At 48.3% G+C, this 26,601-nt stretch overlaps 1 protein-coding gene across 1 annotated transcript in view; it reads right to left on the bottom strand.

The window, feature by feature from the left end:
* LOC144765671 (uncharacterized) overlaps positions 1-26,601 on the bottom strand; it is a 164,693-nt gene that overhangs the window by 32,590 nt on the left and 105,502 nt on the right. The window contains exons 9-10 of the mRNA XM_078650333.1: positions 25,355-25,406; positions 25,217-25,251 (exon numbers count right to left, since the gene is read on the bottom strand). Coding sequence (XP_078506459.1) covers positions 25,217-25,251; positions 25,355-25,406 — 87 coding nt within the window. The remainder of the gene's footprint in view (positions 1-25,216; positions 25,252-25,354; positions 25,407-26,601) is intronic.

The raw sequence follows: 26,601 nt of genomic DNA on the forward strand, positions 1-26,601 counted from the left end.
TTATCATTGTCTGAAGTTACTAAGGTCTGTTTTTTAAACTGTAAAACCAAACTGTTCGCGAAAAACAGGGGCACAGCTGTAGGAAAAACACAGAGCTATCTCAGAGGGTAAAGAACATAGATTCTCAATTACTTTGTCCGCAATAGTAGGGATGCATGCCAGCACCATTTTCCGCACCTCCCTCTCCTGCAACGTCCTGGAGTCCTCCAAAGCCACGTGACTCACCACCACCCTCAGTCATAGTACAGTTGTAGTCCTCAATCCGACACACACTCATCCGAGTCTTCCCTCGGTGGGTCACAAATGTTTCCCCTATACTTGTTCCACGCCCCCCAGATCAGACCCCATTTCCTGGGACAACCCCTCTGGACAAACACCGCCTTCTCAGCCACCATTGCGTCATCCATGTTGCTGCACCATTCTCTCAGTGTGGGCAACACAGGTGAACCCCACAGTTTAGCCACATTGCGCTTCGCGACCATCAGACCCAACATCACCCAATCCTGCTGTCGATGGTTCAAGTCCGTTGCATCCCATATGTTCAGTAAGCAGCAACGCGGGTCGGGCAGCAGGGAGGTAGCCACAGTCTGAGAGATAGTTCGCATCACCGCTGTCCAATATCCTGTCAGCCTCCCACAATCCCAAATGGTGTGATAGAATGTCCCCTTTTCTCCGCATCCACGGAGACAGTAATCATGTTCAGCTTTCCCTATCTTGTGCAGGACCGTCCTGGTATAATATGTACGGTGCAATATTTTCAGCTGCACCAGTTTAAGCCTGGAGGGAATCGCTGTCTCGCGCGGTGACGAGAGAGCCTCCTGCCACTCCGAGTCATCTAGGTCTCCTATATCCGCCACCCAAGTGGAACGCAGTTTGGACAACATGTCGGGGAGATTATTAACTAGCTTCCGGTATGTGTAAGAGGTGGCGTTTTGGGGCATGTATTCAGTTAACAGTCTGTCTTCTAGGGGGGTAGAATCCTGCAAATTCGTTCCCTCCGGAACGGCTGCCCTCAGTGCATGCCTTATCTGCATGAACCTGTAATGTTCGGACATAGCCATACCGTATGTGTTCTGTAGAAATTCAAAGTCCACGACTTTTTGGTTTTTCCAGAGGTCCCCCACCACCGAAATGCCTATTGCGTCCCATGCCCTGAACCCCTTAGTATTGCCCATATAACCTAATCTGTAGGAGTCCCACAGGGGCGTCATCTGCGTAACGGTGTTGGCACATTGAAGATGTCTGTGCGCTTTATACCAGATTTGGATCGTGTGACGAGTCGGGCCCTGTAGTTCAGTCGGGATGGTGCGGCTATAAAGGTTTCTAAGCAGGCCTCTGGGTTCGACATTCTGCCTGTCCGCCATGTAGGCTGGTTCCGTTTGAGAGGCGTGCAACCAGTAGTTGATCTGTTTAAGGTGGGCAGCCCAGTAGTACAATTCAATACTAGGTAGCGCTATACCCCCATCGTACCAGTCTTTCACCAGCTTGTCCTGAGCTATTCGAGCCGGTTTCCCGTCCCAAAGCAGAGTAGACACCGCCGCTGCGATGGCTTTAAAATAAGAGGGGGGCACTGGAAACGGCGAGTTTTCAAGGAGGTACAAAAACCGGGGCAGTGCCATCATTTTAAACAGTTTATTTACAACAAGGGGTGGTGATGGACAGAGTCTCTGAATTAAGCAGAGTACTCTCACCCAGTCAAGAGATCAGGGCTAGATCCAACACCGTTTTTTAGCTCATTGCACCATCCCAGTTTCAGAACCTGGCTGTATGCAAATTAGTCTGTCCCTGGCCCAGTGCATCATGGGAACAGGGCAGACCAGACTACAAAAGCCAATTCTTACCCTGGGAAGGAAACAAGCTTCCGGGGACCGGTTTCTGCCATTTCAGGCGTCTTCGGCCCGGCTTGCTTGAATCCTGATGGTGCAATGAGCAAGGGACTCACATCTGAGTATACCCTTCCACGCTTAGGGTGGACAAAATTATTTACAACAAGGGGTGGTGATGGACAGAGTCTCTGAATTAAGCAGAGTACTCTCACCCAGTCAAGAGATCAGGGCTAGATCCAACACCGTTTTTTAGCTCATTGCACCATCCCAGTTTCAGAACCTGGCTGTATGCAAATTAGTCTGTCCCTGGCCCAGTGCATCATGGGAACAGGGCAGACCAGACTACAAAAGCCAATTCTTACCCTGGGAAGGAAACAAGCTTCCGGGGACCGGTTTCTGCCATTTCAGGCGTCTTCGGCCCGGCTTGCTTGAATCCTGATGGTGCAATGAGCAAGGGACTCACATCTGAGTATACCCTTCCACGCTTAGGGTGGACAAAATTATTTACAACAAGGGGTGGTGATGGACAGAGTCTCTGAATTAAGCAGAGTACTCTCACCCAGTCAAGAGATCAGGGCTAGATCCAACACCGTTTTTTAGCTCATTGCACCATCCCAGTTTCAGAACCTGGCTGTATGCAAATTAGTCTGTCCCTGGCCCAGTGCATCATGGGAACAGGGCAGACCAGACTACAAAAGCCAATTCTTACCCTGGGAAGGAAACAAGCTTCCGGGGACCGGTTTCTGCCATTTCAGGCGTCTTCGGCCCGGCTTGCTTGAATCCTGATGGTGCAATGAGCAAGGGACTCACATCTGAGTATACCCTTCCACGCTTAGGGTGGACAAAATTATTTACAACAAGGGGTGGTGATGGACAGAGTCTCTGAATTAAGCAGAGTACTCTCACCCAGTCAAGAGATCAGGGCTAGATCCAACACCGTTTTTTAGCTCATTGCACCATCCCAGTTTCAGAACCTGGCTGTATGCAAATTAGTCTGTCCCTGGCCCAGTGCATCATGGGAACAGGGCAGACCAGACTACAAAAGCCAATTCTTACCCTGGGAAGGAAACAAGCTTCCGGGGACCGGTTTCTGCCATTTCAGGCGTCTTCGGCCCGGCTTGCTTGAATCCTGATGGTGCAATGAGCAAGGGACTCACATCTGAGTATACCCTTCCACGCTTAGGGTGGACAAAATTATTTACAACAAGGGGTGGTGATGGACAGAGTCTCTGAATTAAGCAGAGTACTCTCACCCAGTCAAGAGATCAGGGCTAGATCCAACACCGTTTTTTAGCTCATTGCACCATCCCAGTTTCAGAACCTGGCTGTATGCAAATTAGTCTGTCCCTGGCCCAGTGCATCATGGGAACAGGGCAGACCAGACTACAAAAGCCAATTCTTACCCTGGGAAGGAAACAAGCTTCCGGGGACCGGTTTCTGCCATTTCAGGCGTCTTCGGCCCGGCTTGCTTGAATCCTGATGGTGCAATGAGCAAGGGACTCACATCTGAGTATACCCTTCCACGCTTAGGGTGGACAAAATTATTTACAACAAGGGGTGGTGATGGACAGAGTCTCTGAATTAAGCAGAGTACTCTCACCCAGTCAAGAGATCAGGGCTAGATCCAACACCGTTTTTTAGCTCATTGCACCATCCCAGTTTCAGAACCTGGCTGTATGCAAATTAGTCTGTCCCTGGCCCAGTGCATCATGGGAACAGGGCAGACCAGACTACAAAAGCCAATTCTTACCCTGGGAAGGAAACAAGCTTCCGGGGACCGGTTTCTGCCATTTCAGGCGTCTTCGGCCCGGCTTGCTTGAATCCTGATGGTGCAATGAGCAAGGGACTCACATCTGAGTATACCCTTCCACGCTTAGGGTGGACAAAATTATTTACAACAAGGGGTGGTGATGGACAGAGTCTCTGAATTAAGCAGAGTACTCTCACCCAGTCAAGAGATCAGGGCTAGATCCAACACCGTTTTTTAGCTCATTGCACCATCCCAGTTTCAGAACCTGGCTGTATGCAAATTAGTCTGTCCCTGGCCCAGTGCATCATGGGAACAGGGCAGACCAGACTACAAAAGCCAATTCTTACCCTGGGAAGGAAACAAGCTTCCGGGGACCGGTTTCTGCCATTTCAGGCGTCTTCGGCCCGGCTTGCTTGAATCCTGATGGTGCAATGAGCAATGGACTCACATCTGAGTATACCCTTCCACGCTTAGGGTGGACAAAATTATTTACAACAAGGGGTGGTGATGGACAGAGTCTCTGAATTAAGCAGAGTACTCTCACCCAGTCAAGAGATCAGGGCTAGATCCAACACCGTTTTTTAGCTCATTGCACCATCCCAGTTTCAGAACCTGGCTGTATGCAAATTAGTCTGTCCCTGGCCCAGTGCATCATGGGAACAGGGCAGACCAGACTACAAAAGCCAATTCTTACCCTGGGAAGGAAACAAGCTTCCGGGGACCGGTTTCTGCCATTTCAGGCGTCTTCGGCCCGGCTTGCTTGAATCCTGATGGTGCAATGAGCAAGGGACTCACATCTGAGTATACCCTTCCACGCTTAGGGTGGACAAAATTATTTACAACAAAGGGTGGTGATGGACAGAGTCTCTGAATTAAGCAGAGTACTCTCACCCAGTCAAGAGATCAGGGCTAGATCCAACACCGTTTTTTAGCTCATTGCACCATCCCAGTTTCAGAACCTGGCTGTATGCAAATTAGTCTGTCCCTGGCCCAGTGCATCATGGGAACAGGGCAGACCAGACTACAAAAGCCAATTCTTACCCTGGGAAGGAAACAAGCTTCCGGGGACCGGTTTCTGCCATTTCAGGCGTCTTCGGCCCGGCTTGCTTGAATCCTGATGGTGCAATGAGCAAGGGACTCACATCTGAGTATACCCTTCCACGCTTAGGGTGGACAAAATTATTTACAACAAGGGGTGGTGATGGACAGAGTCTCTGAATTAAGCAGAGTACTCTCACCCAGTCAAGAGATCAGGGCTAGATCCAACACCGTTTTTTAGCTCATTGCACCATCCCAGTTTCAGAACCTGGCTGTATGCAAATTAGTCTGTCCCTGGCCCAGTGCATCATGGGAACAGGGCAGACCAGACTACAAAAGCCAATTCTTACCCTGGGAAGGAAACAAGCTTCCAGGGACCGGTTTCTGCCATTTCAGGCGTCTTCGGCCCGGCTTGCTTGAATCCTGATGGTGCAATGAGCAAGGGACTCACATCTGAGTATACCCTTCCACGCTTAGGGTGGACAAAATTATTTACAACAAGGGGTGGTGATGGACAGAGTCTCTGAATTAAGCAGAGTACTCTCACCCAGTCAAGAGATCAGGGCTAGATCCAACACCGTTTTTTAGCTCATTGCACCATCCCAGTTTCAGAACCTGGCTGTATGCAAATTAGTCTGTCCCTGGCCCAGTGCATCATGGGAACAGGGCAGACCAGACTACAAAAGCCAATTCTTACCCTGGGAAGGAAACAAGCTTCCGGGGACCCGTTTCTGCCATTTCAGGCGTCTTCGGCCCGGCTTGCTTGAATCCTGATGGTGCAATGAGCAAGGGACTCACATCTGAGTATACCCTTCCACGCTTAGGGTGGACAAAATTATTTACAACAAGGGGTGGTGATGGACAGAGTCTCTGAATTAAGCAGAGTACTCTCACCCAGTCAAGAGATCAGGGCTAGATCCAACACCGTTTTTTAGCTCATTGCACCATCCCAGTTTCAGAACCTGGCTGTATGCAAATTAGTCTGTCCCTGGCCCAGTGCATCATGGGAACAGGGCAGACCAGACTACAAAAGCCAATTCTTACCCTGGGAAGGAAACAAGCTTCCGGGGACCGGTTTCTGCCATTTCAGGCGTCTTCGGCCCGGCTTGCTTGAATCCTGATGGTGCAATGAGCAAGGGACTCACATCTGAGTATACCCTTCCACGCTTAGGGTGGACAAAATTATTTACAACAAGGGGTGGTGATGGACAGAGTCTCTGAATTAAGCAGAGTACTCTCACCCAGTCAAGAGATCAGGGCTAGATCCAACACCGTTTTTTAGCTCATTGCACCATCCCAGTTTCAGAACCTGGCTGTATGCAAATTAGTCTGTCCCTGGCCCGGTGCATCATGGGAACAGGGCAGACCAGACTACAAAAGCCAATTCTTACCCTGGGAAGGAAACAAGCTTCCGGGGACCGGTTTCTGCCATTTCAGGCGTCTTCGGCCCGGCTTGCTTGAATCCTGATGGTGCAATGAGCAAGGGACTCACATCTGAGTATACCCTTCCACGCTTAGGGTGGACAAAATTATTTACAACAAGGGGTGGTGATGGACAGAGTCTCTGAATTAAGCAGAGTACTCTCACCCAGTCAAGAGATCAGGGCTAGATCCAACACCGTTTTTTAGCTCATTGCACCATCCCAGTTTCAGAACCTGGCTGTATGCAAATTAGTCTGTCCCTGGCCCAGTGCATCATGGGAACAGGGCAGACCAGACTACAAAAGCCAATTCTTACCCTGGGAAGGAAACAAGCTTCCGGGGACCGGTTTCTGCCATTTCAGGCGTCTTCGGCCCGGCTTGCTTGAATCCTGATGGTGCAATGAGCAAGGGACTCACATCTGAGTATACCCTTCCACGCTTAGGGTGGACAAAATTATTTACAACAAGGGGTGGTGATGGACAGAGTCTCTGAATTAAGCAGAGTACTCTCACCCAGTCAAGAGATCAGGGCTAGATCCAACACCGTTTTTTAGCTCATTGCACCATCCCAGTTTCAGAACCTGGCTGTATGCAAATTAGTCTGTCCCTGGCCCAGTGCATCATGGGAACAGGGCAGACCAGACTACAAAAGCCAATTCTTACCCTGGGAAGGAAACAAGCTTCCGGGGACCGGTTTCTGCCATTTCAGGCGTCTTCGGCCCGGCTTGCTTGAATCCTGATGGTGCAATGAGCAAGGGACTCACATCTGAGTATACCCTTCCACGCTTAGGGTGGACAAAATTATTTACAACAAGGGGTGGTGATGGACAGAGTCTCTGAATTAAGCAGAGTACTCTCACCCAGTCAAGAGATCAGGGCTAGATCCAACACCGTTTTTTAGCTCATTGCACCATCCCAGTTTCAGAACCTGGCTGTATGCAAATTAGTCTGTCCCTGGCCCAGTGCATCATGGGAACAGGGCAGACCAGACTACAAAAGCCAATTCTTACCCTGGGAAGGAAACAAGCTTCCGGGGACCGGTTTCTGCCATTTCAGGCGTCTTCGGCCCGGCTTGCTTGAATCCTGATGGTGCAATGAGCAAGGGACTCACATCTGAGTATACCCTTCCACGCTTAGGGTGGACAAAATTATTTACAACAAGCACTGGGACAGGAACGGACTAATTTGCATACAGCCAGGTTCTGAAACTGGGATGGTGCAATGAGCTAAAAAATGGTGTTGGATCTAGCCCTGATCTTTTGACTGGGTGAGAGTATTCTGCTTAATTCAGAGACTCTGTCCCTCACCACCCCTTGTTGTAAATATTTTTGTCCACCCTAAGCGTGGAAGGGTATACTCAGACATGAGTCCCTTGCTCATTGCACCATCAGGATTCAAGCAAGCCGGGCCGAAGACGGCTGTAATGCCAGAAACCGGTCCCCGGAAGCTTGTTTCCTTCCCAGTGTAAGAATTGGCTTTTGTAGTTTGGTTTGCCCTGTTCCCATCATGCACTGGGACAGGAACGGACTAATTTGCATACAGCCAGGTTCTGAAACTGGGATGGTGCAATGAGCTAAAAAACGGTGTTGGATCTAGCCCTGATCTTTTGACTGGGTGAGAGTATTCTGCTTAATTCAGAGACTCTGTCCCTCACCACCCCTTGTTGTAAATATTTTTGTCCACCCTAAGCGTGGAAGGGTATACTCAGACATGAGTCCCTTGCTCATTGCACCATCAGGATTCAAGCAAGCCGGGCCGAAGACGGCTGTAATGCCAGAAACCGGTCCCCGGAAGCTTGTTTCCTTCCCAGTGTAAGAATTGGCTTTTGTAGTTTGGTTTGCCCTGTTCCCATCATGCACTGGGACAGGAACGGACTAATTTGCATACAGCCAGGTTCTGAAACTGGGATGGTGCAATGAGCTAAAAAACGGTGTTGGATCTAGCCCTGATCTTTTGACTGGGTGAGAGTATTCTGCTTAATTCAGAGACTCTGTCCCTCACCACCCCTTGTTGTAAATATTTTTGTCCACCCTAAGCGTGGAAGGGTATACTCAGACATGAGTCCCTTGCTCATTGCACCATCAGGATTCAAGCAAGCCGGGCCGAAGACGGCTGTAATGCCAGAAACCGGTCCCCGGAAGCTTGTTTCCTTCCCAGTGTAAGAATTGGCTTTTGTAGTTTGGTTTGCCCTGTTCCCATCATGCACTGGGACAGGAACGGACTAATTTGCATACAGCCAGGTTCTGAAACTGGGATGGTGCAATGAGCTAAAAAACGGTGTTGGATCTAGCCCTGATCTTTTGACTGGGTGAGAGTATTCTGCTTAATTCAGAGACTCTGTCCCTCACCACCCCTTGTTGTAAATATTTTTGTCCACCCTAAGCGTGGAAGGGTATACTCAGACATGAGTCCCTTGCTCATTGCACCATCAGGATTCAAGCAAGCCGGGCCGAAGACGGCTGTAATGCCAGAAACCGGTCCCCGGAAGCTTGTTTCCTTCCCAGTGTAAGAATTGGCTTTTGTAGTTTGGTTTGCCCTGTTCCCATCATGCACTGGGACAGGAACGGACTAATTTGCATACAGCCAGGTTCTGAAACTGGGATGGTGCAATGAGCTAAAAAACGGTGTTGGATCTAGCCCTGATCTTTTGACTGGGTGAGAGTATTCTGCTTAATTCAGAGACTCTGTCCCTCACCACCCCTTGTTGTAAATATTTTTGTCCACCCTAAGCGTGGAAGGGTATACTCAGACATGAGTCCCTTGCTCATTGCACCATCAGGATTCAAGCAAGCCGGGCCGAAGACGGCTGTAATGCCAGAAACCGGTCCCCGGAAGCTTGTTTCCTTCCCAGTGTAAGAATTGGCTTTTGTAGTTTGGTTTGCCCTGTTCCCATCATGCACTGGGACAGGAACGGACTAATTTGCATACAGCCAGGTTCTGAAACTGGGATGGTGCAATGAGCTAAAAAACGGTGTTGGATCTAGCCCTGATCTTTTGACTGGGTGAGAGTATTCTGCTTAATTCAGAGACTCTGTCCCTCACCACCCCTTGTTGTAAATATTTTTGTCCACCCTAAGCGTGGAAGGGTATACTCAGACATGAGTCCCTTGCTCATTGCACCATCAGGATTCAAGCAAGCCGGGCCGAAGACGGCTGTAATGCCAGAAACCGGTCCCCGGAAGCTTGTTTCCTTCCCAGTGTAAGAATTGGCTTTTGTAGTTTGGTTTGCCCTGTTCCCATCATGCACTGGGACAGGAACGGACTAATTTGCATACAGCCAGGTTCTGAAACTGGGATGGTGCAATGAGCTAAAAAACGGTGTTGGATCTAGCCCTGATCTTTTGACTGGGTGAGAGTATTCTGCTTAATTCAGAGACTCTGTCCCTCACCACCCCTTGTTGTAAATATTTTTGTCCACCCTAAGCGTGGAAGGGTATACTCAGACATGAGTCCCTTGCTCATTGCACCATCAGGATTCAAGCAAGCCGGGCCGAAGACGGCTGTAATGCCAGAAACCGGTCCCCGGAAGCTTGTTTCCTTCCCAGTGTAAGAATTGGCTTTTGTAGTTTGGTTTGCCCTGTTCCCATCATGCACTGGGACAGGAACGGACTAATTTGCATACAGCCAGGTTCTGAAACTGGGATGGTGCAATGAGCTAAAAAACGGTGTTGGATCTAGCCCTGATCTTTTGACTGGGTGAGAGTATTCTGCTTAATTCAGAGACTCTGTCCCTCACCACCCCTTGTTGTAAATATTTTTGTCCACCCTAAGCGTGGAAGGGTATACTCAGACATGAGTCCCTTGCTCATTGCACCATCAGGATTCAAGCAAGCCGGGCCGAAGACGGCTGTAATGCCAGAAACCGGTCCCCGGAAGCTTGTTTCCTTCCCAGTGTAAGAATTGGCTTTTGTAGTTTGGTTTGCCCTGTTCCCATCATGCACTGGGACAGGAACGGACTAATTTGCATACAGCCAGGTTCTGAAACTGGGATGGTGCAATGAGCTAAAAAACGGTGTTGGATCTAGCCCTGATCTTTTGACTGGGTGAGAGTATTCTGCTTAATTCAGAGACTCTGTCCCTCACCACCCCTTGTTGTAAATATTTTTGTCCACCCTAAGCGTGGAAGGGTATACTCAGACATGAGTCCCTTGCTCATTGCACCATCAGGATTCAAGCAAGCCGGGCCGAAGACGGCTGTAATGCCAGAAACCGGTCCCCGGAAGCTTGTTTCCTTCCCAGTGTAAGAATTGGCTTTTGTAGTTTGGTTTGCCCTGTTCCCATCATGCACTGGGACAGGAACGGACTAATTTGCATACAGCCAGGTTCTGAAACTGGGATGGTGCAATGAGCTAAAAAACGGTGTTGGATCTAGCCCTGATCTTTTGACTGGGTGAGAGTATTCTGCTTAATTCAGAGACTCTGTCCCTCACCACCCCTTGTTGTAAATATTTTTGTCCACCCTAAGCGTGGAAGGGTATACTCAGACATGAGTCCCTTGCTCATTGCACCATCAGGATTCAAGCAAGCCGGGCCGAAGACGGCTGTAATGCCAGAAACCGGTCCCCGGAAGCTTGTTTCCTTCCCAGTGTAAGAATTGGCTTTTGTAGTTTGGTTTGCCCTGTTCCCATCATGCACTGGGACAGGAACGGACTAATTTGCATACAGCCAGGTTCTGAAACTGGGATGGTGCAATGAGCTAAAAAACGGTGTTGGATCTAGCCCTGATCTTTTGACTGGGTGAGAGTATTCTGCTTAATTCAGAGACTCTGTCCCTCACCACCCCTTGTTGTAAATATTTTTGTCCACCCTAAGCGTGGAAGGGTATACTCAGACATGAGTCCCTTGCTCATTGCACCATCAGGATTCAAGCAAGCCGGGCCGAAGACGGCTGTAATGCCAGAAACCGGTCCCCGGAAGCTTGTTTCCTTCCCAGTGTAAGAATTGGCTTTTGTAGTTTGGTTTGCCCTGTTCCCATCATGCACTGGGACAGGAACGGACTAATTTGCATACAGCCAGGTTCTGAAACTGGGATGGTGCAATGAGCTAAAAAACGGTGTTGGATCTAGCCCTGATCTTTTGACTGGGTGAGAGTATTCTGCTTAATTCAGAGACTCTGTCCCTCACCACCCCTTGTTGTAAATATTTTTGTCCACCCTAAGCGTGGAAGGGTATACTCAGACATGAGTCCCTTGCTCATTGCACCATCAGGATTCAAGCAAGCCGGGCCGAAGACGGCTGTAATGCCAGAAACCGGTCCCCGGAAGCTTGTTTCCTTCCCAGTGTAAGAATTGGCTTTTGTAGTTTGGTTTGCCCTGTTCCCATCATGCACTGGGACAGGAACGGACTAATTTGCATACAGCCAGGTTCTGAAACTGGGATGGTGCAATGAGCTAAAAAACGGTGTTGGATCTAGCCCTGATCTTTTGACTGGGTGAGAGTATTCTGCTTAATTCAGAGACTCTGTCCCTCACCACCCCTTGTTGTAAATATCATTTTAAACAGGGCGGCTTTGCCCAAAAGAGTGAGTGGAAGGGAGCGCCACACCTTGACATCCCTAATAAACCGGTCCAGGGGGGGTTTCAGGTTCAGGACGTGGAATTCGTCCGGGCTAGGAGTGACGAAAACACCAAGATATTTAAAGGGGGTAGTAGTGTAATTTAACGGACAGTCTCTCGGTAGTGGGGGGGGGGCGGCCAGCCAGTACGAAGAGAACTGACTTCGACCAGTTAATTCGATAGCCCGACACTTTCCCAAACTTCTCACAAACATTGAGCAGTTCCGGGATAGACTTCTTTGGGGAGGTGAGATAAAGCAGGACATCATCCGCGTACAGTGATATCCGGTCTTCCCACGTCGGCGACCACCGGATACCCTTAATGGATGGTTCCCATCTGACCCAAATCGCCAGCGGCTCCAGGACTAGTGTAAACAGCAGAGGGGATAACGGGCAACCTTGCCTCGTCCCACGCCCAAGCTGGAAGTCCCTGGAGATGTGGCCATTAGCCGCCACCTGAGCCAGGGGGCCAGTGTAGAGCAGTCGGATCCATGCACAGAATTGGGGGCCGAAGCCCATGTGGCGAAGCACAGCGAATAGATAAGGCCACTCCACAGTGTCAAACGCCATAGTGGCATCCAGGGAAAGCAATACCGCCGGTTCTTGTATACAATCTCGGCGAGCCAGTACCGCTTGTAGACGTCGCAAGTTATGCGAGGTGCTACGATTCTGCATAAAGCCGGATTGATCCGGGTGTACCAGAGTGGCAAGGTGGGGAGCCAACCGCAGCGCCAACAACTTGGCCAGGATCTTTGGCTCCGCGTTGAGCAGGGAGATGGGGCGGTAAGAAGTACATTCCTCCGCTGCCTTACCAGGTTTGTGGATCGGGATGATCGTGGCCAGACGCTGATCATTCGGTAGCATACCCACCTCCAGGCTGTCCCTGAACATGTTAAGGAGATGGGGGGCTGTCGTCTGGGCCGTATGTTTGTACAGTTCCACCGGGAAACCGTTGGGTCCCAGTGCTTTTCCCGACGCCAGTGCCTCGGTCGCTTCCCTCACCTCCTCCACCGTAATATCGGCCTCCAGTAATAGCGCCGTCTCAGGTGAGAGACAGGGGATCGTCAGATTCTTAATATAGTCGTAAGCCTCCTCCGCCGAGAACCTCGCCTGGGGAGCGTAGATCGCTTCGTAGTGATCAGCCAGTAAGTCAACTATGACTCCGGGGTCCGAGGTCGATCCTCCGTCAGGCAACGTCAATTGAGCAATGACCCTTCCCGCTCTTTCTTTTTTATCGAGCCAGGCCAGCATTTTACGCGCCTTATCGCCTAGTTCATAAACCCTGTGTCGGGTGGCCTGGATCGAGGACCGAACCAATTCCTTCTGATATGCCATCCATTCTATTCTGCACAGCCGGACTGCCTGGGCAGCTCCCAGAGAAGGAGTGGAGGCCTGTCTAGAGATGGCCGTTGCAAGGGCCTCCTCCAGAGTGGCGAGGTCTTGCTGTTGCGTTCTCCTGTGGGCCGTTACCGACGCAATTGCTTGCCCCCGTAATACTGTTTTAAATGCTTCCCACAGGGTACTCCGGGAGTCCACTGAGCCTGCATTCTCACGGAAATAGTGCTCAACAGTAGCGGTGAGGGATTTTTTTCAATGGGGCGTTCTTTAGATAAGTCGCATGAACCTGAAACGTACGGCACTTATGAGAGCGGTGGTTCGTGTATGTGAGCAGTATTGGGGAGTGGTCTGAGATTCCCCTGGGGCAGATTGTCACCCCTTCCACCCCACAAAGTCCCTCCCCTGACATTAAAACGTGGTCGATCCGTGAGAGGCAATTATGTGTCGCTGAGTAATAGGTGTAGTGCCTGTCGTAGGGGTGTTTGTAGCGCCAGCAGTCTGTCAGCCCCAATGCGTCCATCAGACCTGAGAGTCACCCGCCTCCCCGCACCGTCTCAGCCTGTGGGTGTCTATCAAGCGCATGATCCACAACGTCATTGAAGTCGCCCCCTAAAACCAGTGTCGCCGTCGGTAGAGCTAATAAAAAGGAAGCCAGGGCAGTGTGAGCCGCAACATGCAGGCCAGGCGGGATGTAGACAGACACAAAGTTAAAGAGCTGGCCCTCCCACTGTACCGTCACTGCTGCAAAGCGGCCTTGAGGATCTATCTTAGTGTGCTGACATATCAATGGGAAGTTTTTCCGTATAAGGATCCCAGTCCCCCTAGAGCCGGAGGAAAAGTCCGCGTGAGTAATAAATTTATATCCCCATCTGTCCATCGCTCTAGAGGCCGTGCCCACTAAATGGGTCTCCTGCAGCATGACTATCGCCGGTTTACAGCGCTTCAAATATTGCAGCACTAGGCCCCGCTTCACTCTATCCCCCAATCCCCGAACATTCCATGTGAGTGCCGTAAGTGTTGGTGAGCGGGAGGGGCGCGCCATGTGGAGCTCAGGTGTAACCATTGAGTGCGTCGCCATCAAGCTGGGCGCGGTATGTGCTCAGTAGGAACGATCCCAGCGGAGTGTCGTCATTAATTAGAGTGTCACCCTCATGCAGTGCATTATGTCCTGTGCTGTGCCATAATCTACTACAAGAAAACAAGAGAACCAGAACCAAAACAACCATCAAACCCCCCCCCCCTTCCCCCTCCCTGCCTCCCTGCTGCACGGGTCGAAAACCGCCCGCCTCCCCCAACTTAGCAGAGCGCTTTGTCCCATCCCAACCCATTGTACTTGCTTGTCGGGGTATGAAGCTCTGCAATCCGACGGCAGCTCCATGTGACCTCAGCCGCCCAGCTCAGAGCCGGGCCCAAGAGTTCTCAGTCAGCATATGGCGCATCATCGCCGGCCCTCACTCTTCCGCATACACTCTCTCCTCCTGACCCGGTTCTGCAAATAGGTCTTGGCTATGGCCTTGTGACGGCACCTGATCCGAGTGATGCACTGTCCCCCTATCATGTTGACTTCTGCCGTCCCGTCTAGGTGCCTCCACGCGTCTCCATCCGTCCAGCCAGTCTCTCGCCGCTTCTGGTGTGTCGAAGAACCATGCCTTGTGATTGTCTACGATTCTCAGTCTCACCGGGAATAACATGGAGTATGGTATGTCCTTGGCCCGCAGGCTTTTTTTAATGTCAATGAAAGTCTTTCGTCGTCGGGCCACCTCAGCCGTATAATCCGGGAAGAACGCTATAGTAGAGTTTAATACCTTGATAGGGGGGGAGTTCCTAGCAGTTTGGAGTATGGCATCTCTATCTCTGAAATTAAAGAGTTTAGCCAACACTGGCCGTGGTGCCGCCCCTGGTTTCGGCGTCCCCCCGGGGACCCTATGTGCTCTCTCAACGGAAAAGAAACGGGAGAGTCCCTTCGGCTGCAACTTCGTCGTGATTAATTCTTCCACGTACAGATCCATCGTGCGTTTGCCCTCCGACTCCGGTATGCCCAGGATGCGGACGTTGTTTCTTCGTGACCTCCCTTCTTGATCGTCCAGTCGTTCTTGCAGCTTCTTGGCTACCGCTTCCAGTCGTTCAGTGGCCAACTGCAGTTCAGAGGTGTCCTCCACCAGTGACTTAGTGACCACTTCCACCTGGGCCACACGCTCCGTCATTTTGTGGAAATCCGCTCTCAGGAGCCCAACATCGGTGGAGATTGCTCCCACTGTCACCTGCACGCTCGTAAGCATCTTCATTAAATCCTCCAATGTCACTCGTTTGGTGCCCTCACCTTCTGGACTCTTGGCCGCAGAGGGGCGACCCTCCGGGTGCTGTGTGGCAGTCTTGTCGAAGGCAAATTTCTCCAGCTTCGCCTGCGCCGCTGCATTTCTGGGACCTCTGTTTGCCATAGTTCCAGGTAGTCAGAGAGTGGGGGGGCCACTCCACAGTACTGCTGTTCACAAGATGGCGCCGTTCGCCAAAGCTCCACCACTCCACTAATTGCGCAGAGCTAAAGCGCTGTTAGCCAGGGATCCGTGTGTAGGTCAGCTTACACCTACTCGTAATGGGCTCTGTCGGACCCTGAACCTCACGCTCCAGGGCTGATCTTGGTGAGCTTCTGTCTGTTCCTATCGCTACTTCTTCACGCTGCGAGGCGCTGGGCCCAGTACAGAGCTGCAGCGGCCAAGAAGGCTGTGGATGTGCTCCTAGATATGGGCACTCGCCTGTTCCAGTGGCACCTGGGCAAGTGCAGCCGCCTCTGCACCCCGCACTCCGAGATCTCTGCACGATATACGGGAACACTGTCCCTGTCTGACGTGGGGGCCGGTGTCTACCACGCTCCGTCGTTCCCGCCAGTCAGCAATGCCCTCCGCTCCCGGGCGCTCCACCCGGAGCTAATCAGCCCTCTGCACCTGGGCCCTAAAAATGTTACTGCAATGTCTCAGTGCAGCCAGCAGGGTCTTTGTTTGGCCAACGTTACCAGGCAGTGCGGGTGTTCAGGGTTCAACCTCTCCCTCTCGGCTCCGTATCATCTGTGGAGCCGTGCACGGGCCGCTCGCAAGGCACCCAGATCTCAGGGCGGTGTGGGCGTATGGCTAGATCATTCAGGGCGAGAAACTTCAGCCGGTATGATGCGCTGCTGCTGGAGGATAATAATTACCGCTGGTGTGGTCCACCGCCGCCAGCGGTCCTTTCCGGTCCAGTCGCCCGGCCCCTGGTCACTTCCGGTCGGGTTGCAGAGATGCGGCAGGCCGGTGCTTGCACACACGGCAGGGCCCTTCCCCGACCGCAGGATCACCACCGGCTGGCTTCACTCGATTTCGGTCGGGGATGCGTCAGCCGGCGCCGCTTGACTTCCTCTCTCAGGATCCACGTCTGATGGGTCACTATTAACGGATTAGCTGTCGGATCAATGCCAAAGGAGCCGCCTCGGTGACAGAGCACTCGCGCTACGCGGCCATTACGGTCGGCTCGTAGCCACGCCCCCCCTCCTTCACAATTTCAGCTCCGCTACCAGCCCGCTGCGTCTACCAATCCCAGCGCGGCACAGAGTGACGTCAGAGCAGCTTTGCGACTGACTCCCTCCTTTACAAGGTAACGGAAACTTTCTTTCTTTCTAAAGTGCTTAGTGCTTGGTTATTTCACAACGAATACACATTCGCCACTGTACTCAAGTGTCTAGACAGGAAAGAATTTGTTTCACTGCAAGTAAACTACCTCCATTTACTTTTCACACGCTACGGATAGATCTCTTCCGCCTATCCTTCACTCTAGCATTAGGGAACCTGTTACTTCCTCAGACTCATCCACTTTTCTGGGATATATCCGAGACTAAGGTTTCACCAACGAACCCCTTTGCTTTCTCCCAAGCTCCGTTGAACCCGCTACTCTTCCGATGTGACCCTTACTAGGTTATGCCACAATAGGAATTTTGCCAATGAACTTCGTTGCTAACATTTATTCAAACATGCATTCAGAAAAACCCTAGTTAGTGCTTCCAGTTCTGCCTAACCTGCACCAACTTTCCTTGAAAGCCAGTGACCTCAGAGCAAATGGATTCTATTCACCATTCGCTATTCCATTCCCCGGGGATTCTAACAACACAAAAAACGTTTAACAAACGAATGGATTAATACATATAACAGTATAATAATAAGGATAATGATTTTAAAACATTTCATAATTTTACAAAACAAGCATTTCAAGTGAGTGATCAGATCACCTGAACTACCTATTCTCGTAGCAGCAAATAATGTTTCCTATCTAGCAGTATCCAACTTAGTTAGTCTAACTAATCCTACCTAACCTTTAACTATTCCCTAACCATCCTCGATGCTACCAGAAAATTACTGATAGAGATCGCAGGTCACCCGACCAATATTTTCACCAACTTCGGTCTCGGGCCCATATACTTCAATCCACCATTTGCATTGATCAGATGACCCTACAATCTCCTACCAATAATCATGAGTCCCTTTCTACTATTTCCAGTGTACCCGACTTACCAACCACTGTTACGGGTACCTATGACCACGATGGGTCAGGGAGCTAGCTGTAAAAGGAAAGGTAGAAGAAATACAAACCCAACCTATAAATTTTAATTTTCTATAAAATGACCTCGGACAACTGGAAGTTTTAAAAGATTTATCTAGATTTCATTTTCATAAAGCATTAGACTTACAGATAGGAGACAATCAATAATCAGGATAACGAAAAGCATATAACTATAAAAGAACAGTGTAAGGGCAATCATTTAAGTTTTCTCTAAGTAATAGTGAAACAGGGAACACGCTAAGTGAAGAAAAAATGGTAATGCCAGAATAAACTTTATAAATGGACAAACTTATGCATAATTAGAATTAAGCTATTGGATATACTTCACAAACCTAAATAAGAACTCTGGAAATCTTAAACAGCTATAGAATAAGCAAAGGTGAGACACGCTATAAATCAAAGTTCAGCTTTGAGAGAGACTGTAATGGAGAAAATGATCTCTAAAAGGTAGGGTAACATAGGAACACGCTAAAAAATAAATGCAAATGACTTTTGTGATATGAAATAGTTGCAGGAAAGCATGGAAATTTATCATATGCAAAGGTATGTCTTTATTGAAGCAAAGACAGAAAAATAGAAAAGGTGTAGTTTAAAGGGTTTCGGTACGATATTTACCTAGACTGGTGTGAAAACCAACCCTGGCCACGGGTCAGTTAAGGACAGGAAAACCCTCAAGGACGGATAACCCTCAATGGGACACCAGGTGCAGAATGGACACCCCAGGACAGGACAGGAAAACCAGATTAGGATCAGGACAGGACCACCAGGATACGACCAGCACCCGCAGTTTGGAAGCAACGCCTGCGCTCCACCCTCTCTGCAGCTATCAGTCAGGACCCTGATTGGGTCAGCGAATTCCCCAGCAAAGTGCTCCGCCAGCACTTAAGGTTTAGTAAAGCCTTCAGTGTCTATGGTCAAATTCGGACAGAGTGCTCCGCAGCACCACTGTATCAGGTCACCTATTGAGTGCGTTGGGTCAGTGACAGGTCAGCTATTCAGACAAGTCGGACAATTTCTCTAGCTGAACCCAGGCTAGATATACTGTTTTTGGGTCAGTGTACCACCCCCAAATGTTGCAAAGTGTCAGAATCCCAAATTTCGATTGGTCCTAAGGTAGGATGGGTTAACACACCAATCAGAACAGACTTTTCTAAGGCACAATTTGATTGTTATGGGTCCGCCTAGCAGATTTGGGGTTCCCATGACCTATTCTACGGAATACAATAGCAAGTTAAAAATGTATCTCATGTGGAACATGTCGATTTCTCTTGCTGGGTGAAGGTGCATCTTCCCAGGCGCATTTTGGCTGCTGCCTCTGGTTGGCAATCATTTAATGCCACCTTCCACACTTCGGGCATGCGCAACAGGGACCTTCAAGATGGTTCTCGCTTCACTCCGACCCCCCCCCCCAGTCACCGTGATACATGAAAAGTAAGCGAAAACAAATTAAAACATAGAAATAAATGCATGTATTACATTTTATGATTTCGTACTTCAGGTTTATCATTATAAAAATATGCTATGCTGTTAAGGGTAAGTGCAACAGACAATATCACAAGAGCAGCGGTGCAAGCTTCACCTCGTTTATTACAAAGCGCAGCCATTTTGTGGCTATTACGCATGCGCACCCTTTCCCTCCACAATGCAAGTACGTCAGGTCACGTGGGTGTGCCTAACGCATGCGCAGAAGCAAATGTCAAGCAGCGGCCATTTTATTCACAAGGATTACTCGTATTAGTAAACCACATAGGCAAGCATCACTATGATACACACGCATATTCGAAATACATAAAATTAGTAAAACGAACAGTTGGAATTATAAGATTATAACAGATTTCGAGGTTCTTGAGTCGAGCAAGTCGCGATGCGAAATCTTGCTCTATCAGTACCAAGAACCGAAAACCACAGGCTCAAATGTAGCACTGCTAACCAGAACTGCAATAATTTAACAATATTGTTTACTAGGCCTGCAAAACTTTAACAATATGTTTTATCAGGCCTGCCATAATTTAACTGTACTCCTTAGTAGGCCGCAGTATTTTAACATTAGACCTTACCAAATCTTCAACAGTTTAAAAATACACTTTACTAGGCTTGCAATACTTTAACATTACTCTGAACAGGTCTGCAATAATTTTCTAGTGCTTCTCACCAGTACTGCAAAAATAAACAAAAGCTTCTCATGAGGCTACTGAAAAGGGCTGGATTAATTTACCATCCTTTCTCTCAAAAGTTTAAATAATTACCAGTGCTTCTTGTCGAGGCTTCCATAACATATTAGTGTAACCGAGGAGGACTGCAATAATTTACCAGCATTTCTCATCAGGCATGCAATAATGTATGAGAAATTTGCCCCACAGGTGCAATATTTGCCCCACAGGTGCACTAATGTGGTAGATCTTCTCAGAAGGGTTGTACTTATTTACTGGTGCTCTTTGCAAGGGCTGCTTTAATTTACCATCCCCTCTTACTTAAATCACAATAATTTACTAATATGTTCATAATAACATCTACAATAAGGAAAAAATGTGCTTTCACAATGAATGAGGACTGCAATAATGCACTGTTACTCACCAGTAATCTTCCCATTCCATTCCGTATGCATGAGCAGTTAGCCTGCTCCACAAAAACCTTTACCTACCTGAGGTCAGAATACTTCCCCCGATATGGTGCTGCCTACCCATCATACATATAGGGGAAAACACATCACTAGGACATCCTGAGAATACCAAAGAAACTCATATGAATGAAAAACAAAAAAACAATCCCCATAAAGAGAAACAAGGGAGGGAGGGACAGGCTCAGGAACGGAATGGGAAGAACATGACTTGGAGCAATGAAGATTAGCTGTGAGTAACCAGGTATTATCTCATCATCCGTCTTCCTGTCCCATTCATTACTAATGAGCCCATACCCAAGCGCATGGTGATTGTACCACAAAGAAACCAAGGATGACACAACATACATGAACAGCGATGTAAAAAACAGCACAAACCCAAGATCATGTACAACCGACAAAACATCAGCACCAAAACTCATGGAAACAGCCATCCCCAACCAGAGACAGTATTGGGACCCAAAAGTGTGGGGATGCGCCCCAGAAGGAGCAGTACAATTAACATGCAGTGACGCACCTTGAAACAATGCCACAGATGATGAAAAGAACACCGATTGAGTCAGAGGTCACAAAGAAGGCACAAGACACCATCCAGACAGACCACAGGCAACACATAAGGAAATTACACCCAAATTCACAGGAAATACAGGCAGATGCGAAAGGCCTACAACACATCCAAAAAACAAAGAATCACAACCTCTGGAGAAGATGTGGCAAGAGAAAACACCAGAAGGGCAAGACCCACAAGACCAACGGAAACCAGGGGTGCAAAGTAGGACAAGGCAACGCCAGAAGCACCAATGTAAGACCATGGGTGGGGACCGCAGAACAGGGGTCAGTACTCAGAAGCAGAAAACTCAGCAAAAAGCAATACTTCAATGGAGAGAAAGAAGACATTCAGAGCCCCTGAAGGGCAGAATGGAGACCCACTGGGCACGGAGAGGAGATATCGGCAGACCCAACAGTAAACCATTCCCCTAAAAATAACCTAACACCCTGACCAAATCATAGGAAACAGGAGATAGACCCATCTACCTACACCAAGAGCCAGAGCACCACCAATGATGAATGCAAGACACCAGGGCGAATGCCCGTGAGAGAACCAACAGGGACAATCTCACAAGAGCTAAACTCCCAGCTGGAGGCGCAGGAGAGAGGATGGGCAGAATAGAGGAGCAAGCAGCGGAGATGGGTGCACAGGAACCCACAAAACCAGACAAGCAGTCAAACAATTTAGAAGGGGAAACCAAGGTCTGAGACCAGTATGGAACAATCAGAAGAACACTGTCAGAACAACCCAAATGCACTGAGGGCCCAGGAAAGCAAGGGCCAAGGGAAGAAGAAAGCATGAAACGTCCAGTCCTAACCATGAGTGAATCAAGCCACAAACAGAGGGAGAACAGCCAATTCTGCTGAGGCAAGCACACCCAGCCAGGGAAGGTCGAACCAGGAGTTATTTTGCTGATAGAGATAGGGCACACACAGTCCAAAAGAATTTGCAGGCCACTTCACCACCCCAAAGAGGGAGACTGGCAAGGAGAGACAGAGGAGTCTTCACAAGTCCCACACAAAGGCGAATCCCCTGGAGAAAAGAGAAAAACAGACATCCCTCACATCCCCCCTGCTGATCAACAGAGGCACAAAGGACATGGCTGACTATCTGAACACAGATAGCACGTTGCCGAAGGAGAGGAGGTTAACAAAGATAGTGCCTGCCACAACGCCACCAAGATCCACCAGTACGAAGACCGGAGATCCAAAAAGGTCTCATCAGCCCAGGGCCCAGGAATCCACCAGCAGTGCCTTTTCCCCCAGGTGCAAGTATTTGTCCGCAAGACTACTGAGGGAGAAGGAATGAGCCCTTGAGGGAACAAGAGACAAAAACCACCACCAGAGAAACCCTCAACCTCCGGGGGCCCAGAAATGAAAGCTGCTGATTCATGAGAAGCCGGAAACCAGGGAACAAATGGATATAGGCCCCAGAGAACACAGGCAATGCAGAGGTCATCTCCCCTAGTCTCAGCAGTCAGAGATGGGCAAACACTCAAGGTTGGGAAATAACCCTGGATACACAGTGGAACAGATGGAAGAGAGCCGTGATAAACATCAGAGCCATTGGTGCCAAGAGGGATGGAAAAACCAATGTCATTGATGAAAAGCTGAAAAAGAAGCACCTGGAAAAGGCAGGAACATGAGCCCACAGACAAATGAAGAAACGGCGGACAAGCCAGATGGATAAGAATAAGCAGGCAGGCATCCATCAGGATGAGGGATGCAAGGAAACACCCCTCAGAAGCCATGAGAACAGTGTCCTTGGAGACTGAGCTGAACCGCAGGCCCATGCTCTGTTTCTGGCAATGAACAAAAAAAGGAAGGAAACCAACACCCTTCCTTGCTGACACACATAAGATCCATGTCACCTGGGTGTCCTGAATACATATCTCTAGCCCCCCGACAGATGGGAGGAAACAAAAGCTCGAACTTGAGCCAATGCCTAACAGATGGAAAAGGAGAGACTGTCCGCTATACCAAGCCCCTTACAGAAGGGGCAACCCAACTGAGAACCCTTGGAGAGGGTATATGGGTACAGCCACCACTGCATGTCATGCCAAACCTGGAGACCAAGTTGACCAAAAGTCAAAGACGACACCGATTGAAAAATAACTGCAAAGGCATCCACAGGAGACCATTGTTAAAGGGATCAAGGGGAAAAGGATTTGTCCACCACCTTCCAAACATGCCACAGCACCCATACAACATAACATGTGTAAGTGCACAGCACACAAACGCCCAGAAGGGCACCATGGCATGATACAACAGAAGTGTATTGCAACCCAACTCAATGGGACTCAAAATATTGACCAGAGAAGAATGAAGGGCTGAGGAGACCAAACAGAATAGGAACCTGTGACCCTGAGGCCAAATACAGGCCCCCTGCAGGGGTCGCTTAAGTCCATCAAGCCGCCATACACAGCCCGAATAGCAGAATGGAACGGTACACACCCAGGCACAATTCTGCTGAAATGAAGCAACAAATAAATCAAAATCAGCCGCAGCAGATTGAGAGGGGTGACTACCAGCGGGGAGAATCAGAAGATGACAGACCCCATACACTTCCCCCACAAAGCAAAATAAAGAGAAACAAACAGGCAGGCACCAAGACAAGGAGCTCATGAGCAAGATGAGGTGAGTCAATACACAAAGAGCGGACTGGGGAGCTTTTTTGGAGAGGTCCAGCATAAATGCCCCAAAGCAAGTCTACAAAATAAGGTTATGCTGTTCCTCAGGAATCCGAGTCAGAACACAAGGGAATCAAGACCATCCCGACCAGATAGATTCAAAGTTGTGGATCCAAATATTGGATTATAATGCCCTCACACACCCAGTTGGGTGTCATCCTTCATCATTTGGGCTGCTCCTCGTCGGGTCAGCGGTACAATACCCGATGGGATCCCTATAGTAGGGGCACTAAATTGTACAGTGTGATGTTTTAGTCTACGCTATTCGGAGCATGTCTATGAATTTAACGTATCATTATCGATATTAATTATGGGTAGGAGACCTATATAATAAAATGCGATATCAATGGTACTCCCAACCCTATTTTAGATTCACCCTCAACCTATAGATCTACACATTTCTGGCCCCTCACCCCCACTTCACCATACAGCTATTGGAAAAAGATCTCCGCTAAAGTGCCCCTACTATCGGGAGCCCGTCAGGTATATTTGGATCCCCAACTTTGAACCTATCTGGTCGGGTTGGTCTTGATTCCCTTGTGTTCTGACTCGGATTCCTGAAAAACAGCATAACCTTCAGTTGTAGACAAGATGAGGGGAGACCAGAGGCCATGAAAACGCCTCATTAAGTCTGCTAGAACAGAACCCAGAACATAAATAACCCTCCGACCCACCACCTCATAACCCCCATTAGGCTAAAATGGTCAATGCCCGAGCCAAAAATGTCGCCACCTCCGCAGCCTTAATCATGGCCCGAATAAAGTGCACATTCACCCCTTGGGGCAAAGGGGCACTGATTGACAAGTGTTTATAGTGACATAGCACAAAATAACTCGGTTATCAAACCCCAGAAGGATGAAATGTTATGTGAGCTTGCTGATAATTTAATCTGTGGCCATGGGATGAAACGCTGGTCACTGGAGTGGAGACATCCGTCCACAGAACCACCATATGCAGCCTTTGATGGCACCATCATAGCAACAGCCCAAAACCAACAACCATATATCTCAGAGTGACCTGAATGCCGAAAGCACGAGGTAGCAAAGGCTACCTCCTGCGCTATATCATATAATTGCAACCAAAGAAGTCAGACGGGAGGCGGAGCCAACCGAATGTAACACCAAAACAACATTCAGGGAGAAGAAAAACATCAGGCCACAGCAATCCCAGCCCACTTGTCCTTGCTTTGGGAGTCCCGGCGATTAAAATGTACAATAATTTACTAGTTCTTCCCATTTGGGCTGCATTAATTCATAAGGGTTTCACTCGAGTGCGGCTTTCGTTTTGTTGACAACATTATCATTAAAGTTATTGGGAGAAAATCATGGGGAAATTGGACATACATTTGTAAATTTCTAATTTTCTCACAGTTACCTAATTTACTCACTAAAAAAATGACTAACGGAAGACGCGCAACATAATAGATTTAAAATGTGATGGTGTTCATCCTGAAAAACTGTGCATTCCCTGGAATTATGTTATGAAACAGAGAAACGGGTTGGATCAAAACAGGAAATACAATGCCCTAAATATAGATGAAGAGCAAGTATATATTGAGTCAGTTTCTGCTGTAAGAAAAGAGTTAACGAGCAGTGAAAACTGATGTCTTACGAGTATCTACAACTAACTGGTAACAGTGTGGCAGGCGATGTTTCAGGTCTCGTCTGCAGTAATGCAATACTGCTATGAAACACAAATTATTAATTGCTTGACATTAATGGAGTCCGCTAGTCTACTTCACTTGTTTCACTGTTTGGACTAACCCACCGAAGTCTGGGTGATGTGGCATGAGAACTGGTGACCTTTCTTACCCTTGACATGGTTGACTCACTGGGATTTTTCCCTTACCTAAATAAATCCATTGCTCTTGAACATGAAGCGTCCTGAAAAAGTAGAGGCAATTCAAACAGGTCAATCTATGTATGCATATGAAACCAGGTTCTTCACAATTTACAGTTTAAAATTTTTGGAATGAAAGGTACATACTTCTGCTGGTTTTATTTCTTCCTTGTTTTTCCATTCCCAAGAGATGGATATTCTGTAACAGAGGGGAACATTGTTGGTACTTTGAATTGGAATTGGCATCAGTGTTTGGAAACAGGATGAGATTGAATTATGTTATGGCCTAGACGTAGATTCAGTGTTTACACACAGCATCCGATATGTTTACATTGTGACCTGGAAAAAGAGAGATTGTTTGGCTATAGACTTGGAATGTTTTATGTGTTGACCTGGAAGTAGAGTTAGTGTTTGTACATAGGACTGGAATCATTCACGCTCAGACCGGGCAGTAAGGTCAGTATCTGTATACAGGTTTAGAATGAGTTATGTTTTGACCTGGAAGCAGAGTATGTGTTTGCACACAGTAACTTGATTATGAATTCTTAAGACATCCTGATTTTGGGACAGTAAATAGTCATTAGGGGTCCAGAGTCATCAAAGAGACATCTAGGATACTTCCGAGAGTAGCAGGTCACAAGGCTAACTGGTTCATTGTTTCTGAGCACAAAACTAGACAAATGTTTGCTCTCAAAAGATGAGAAGAATGAATCTTCAACTCTGACTTAAATGGATAGAGCTTGTAGTCACTGTGGTGCCCCAGTACTTGATATCTCAGATATTTTCCAGGATATTCTGTTATTGTTAACAATATTGTGCAAGGCAAAAGCTCCAAGCTAATTGAAATGATGGCCTAAGATTTACAATGTAGGATTTTGTCGCTGTATAGCAACCTTTATACATGTTTGTGGAAATATGTTTAGAATTGTTACCCCTCTGCATTATCCAGTTGTATTGGAGGACAGCTGATTAGAAAGGTAGAGCAAAAGGAAGATGAAGTACATTTTGCAGTTTCATTTGTCTTATACAAGGTATGGATGCTACCCAAGCCTCCTACTGGGCTTGTGGATAGCACAGTTCTTCCAAGTAATGGATACATGTGCAATAGTATTATGTTTATTATAATTCCGCTTTGAGCAGGTATATTGTTTTGAAATCACTTTTACAATGTACTCCTATTTTGTACCAAGATATACAACCCTCCCGATCTGTGAGGGCCTACACCAGGTTTTCACCTTGGCACTTTCAAGCAAGAAACTTAAAGTCTCTTTGTTCAGGGAGAAGCTTTTGCTGTGTATCCTAATTTCAATAACTTTCAAATATTTCTCATGAGAATGTGGGGTGCCTGCTTCCCCTCACATTATCATCAGGTTTGCTTTCTACCATGTGACTCT

This window comes from Lissotriton helveticus, chromosome 1_1, assembly GCF_964261635.1.
Source record: "Lissotriton helveticus chromosome 1_1, aLisHel1.1, whole genome shotgun sequence".
Lineage (NCBI taxonomy): Eukaryota > Metazoa > Chordata > Amphibia > Caudata > Salamandridae > Lissotriton > Lissotriton helveticus.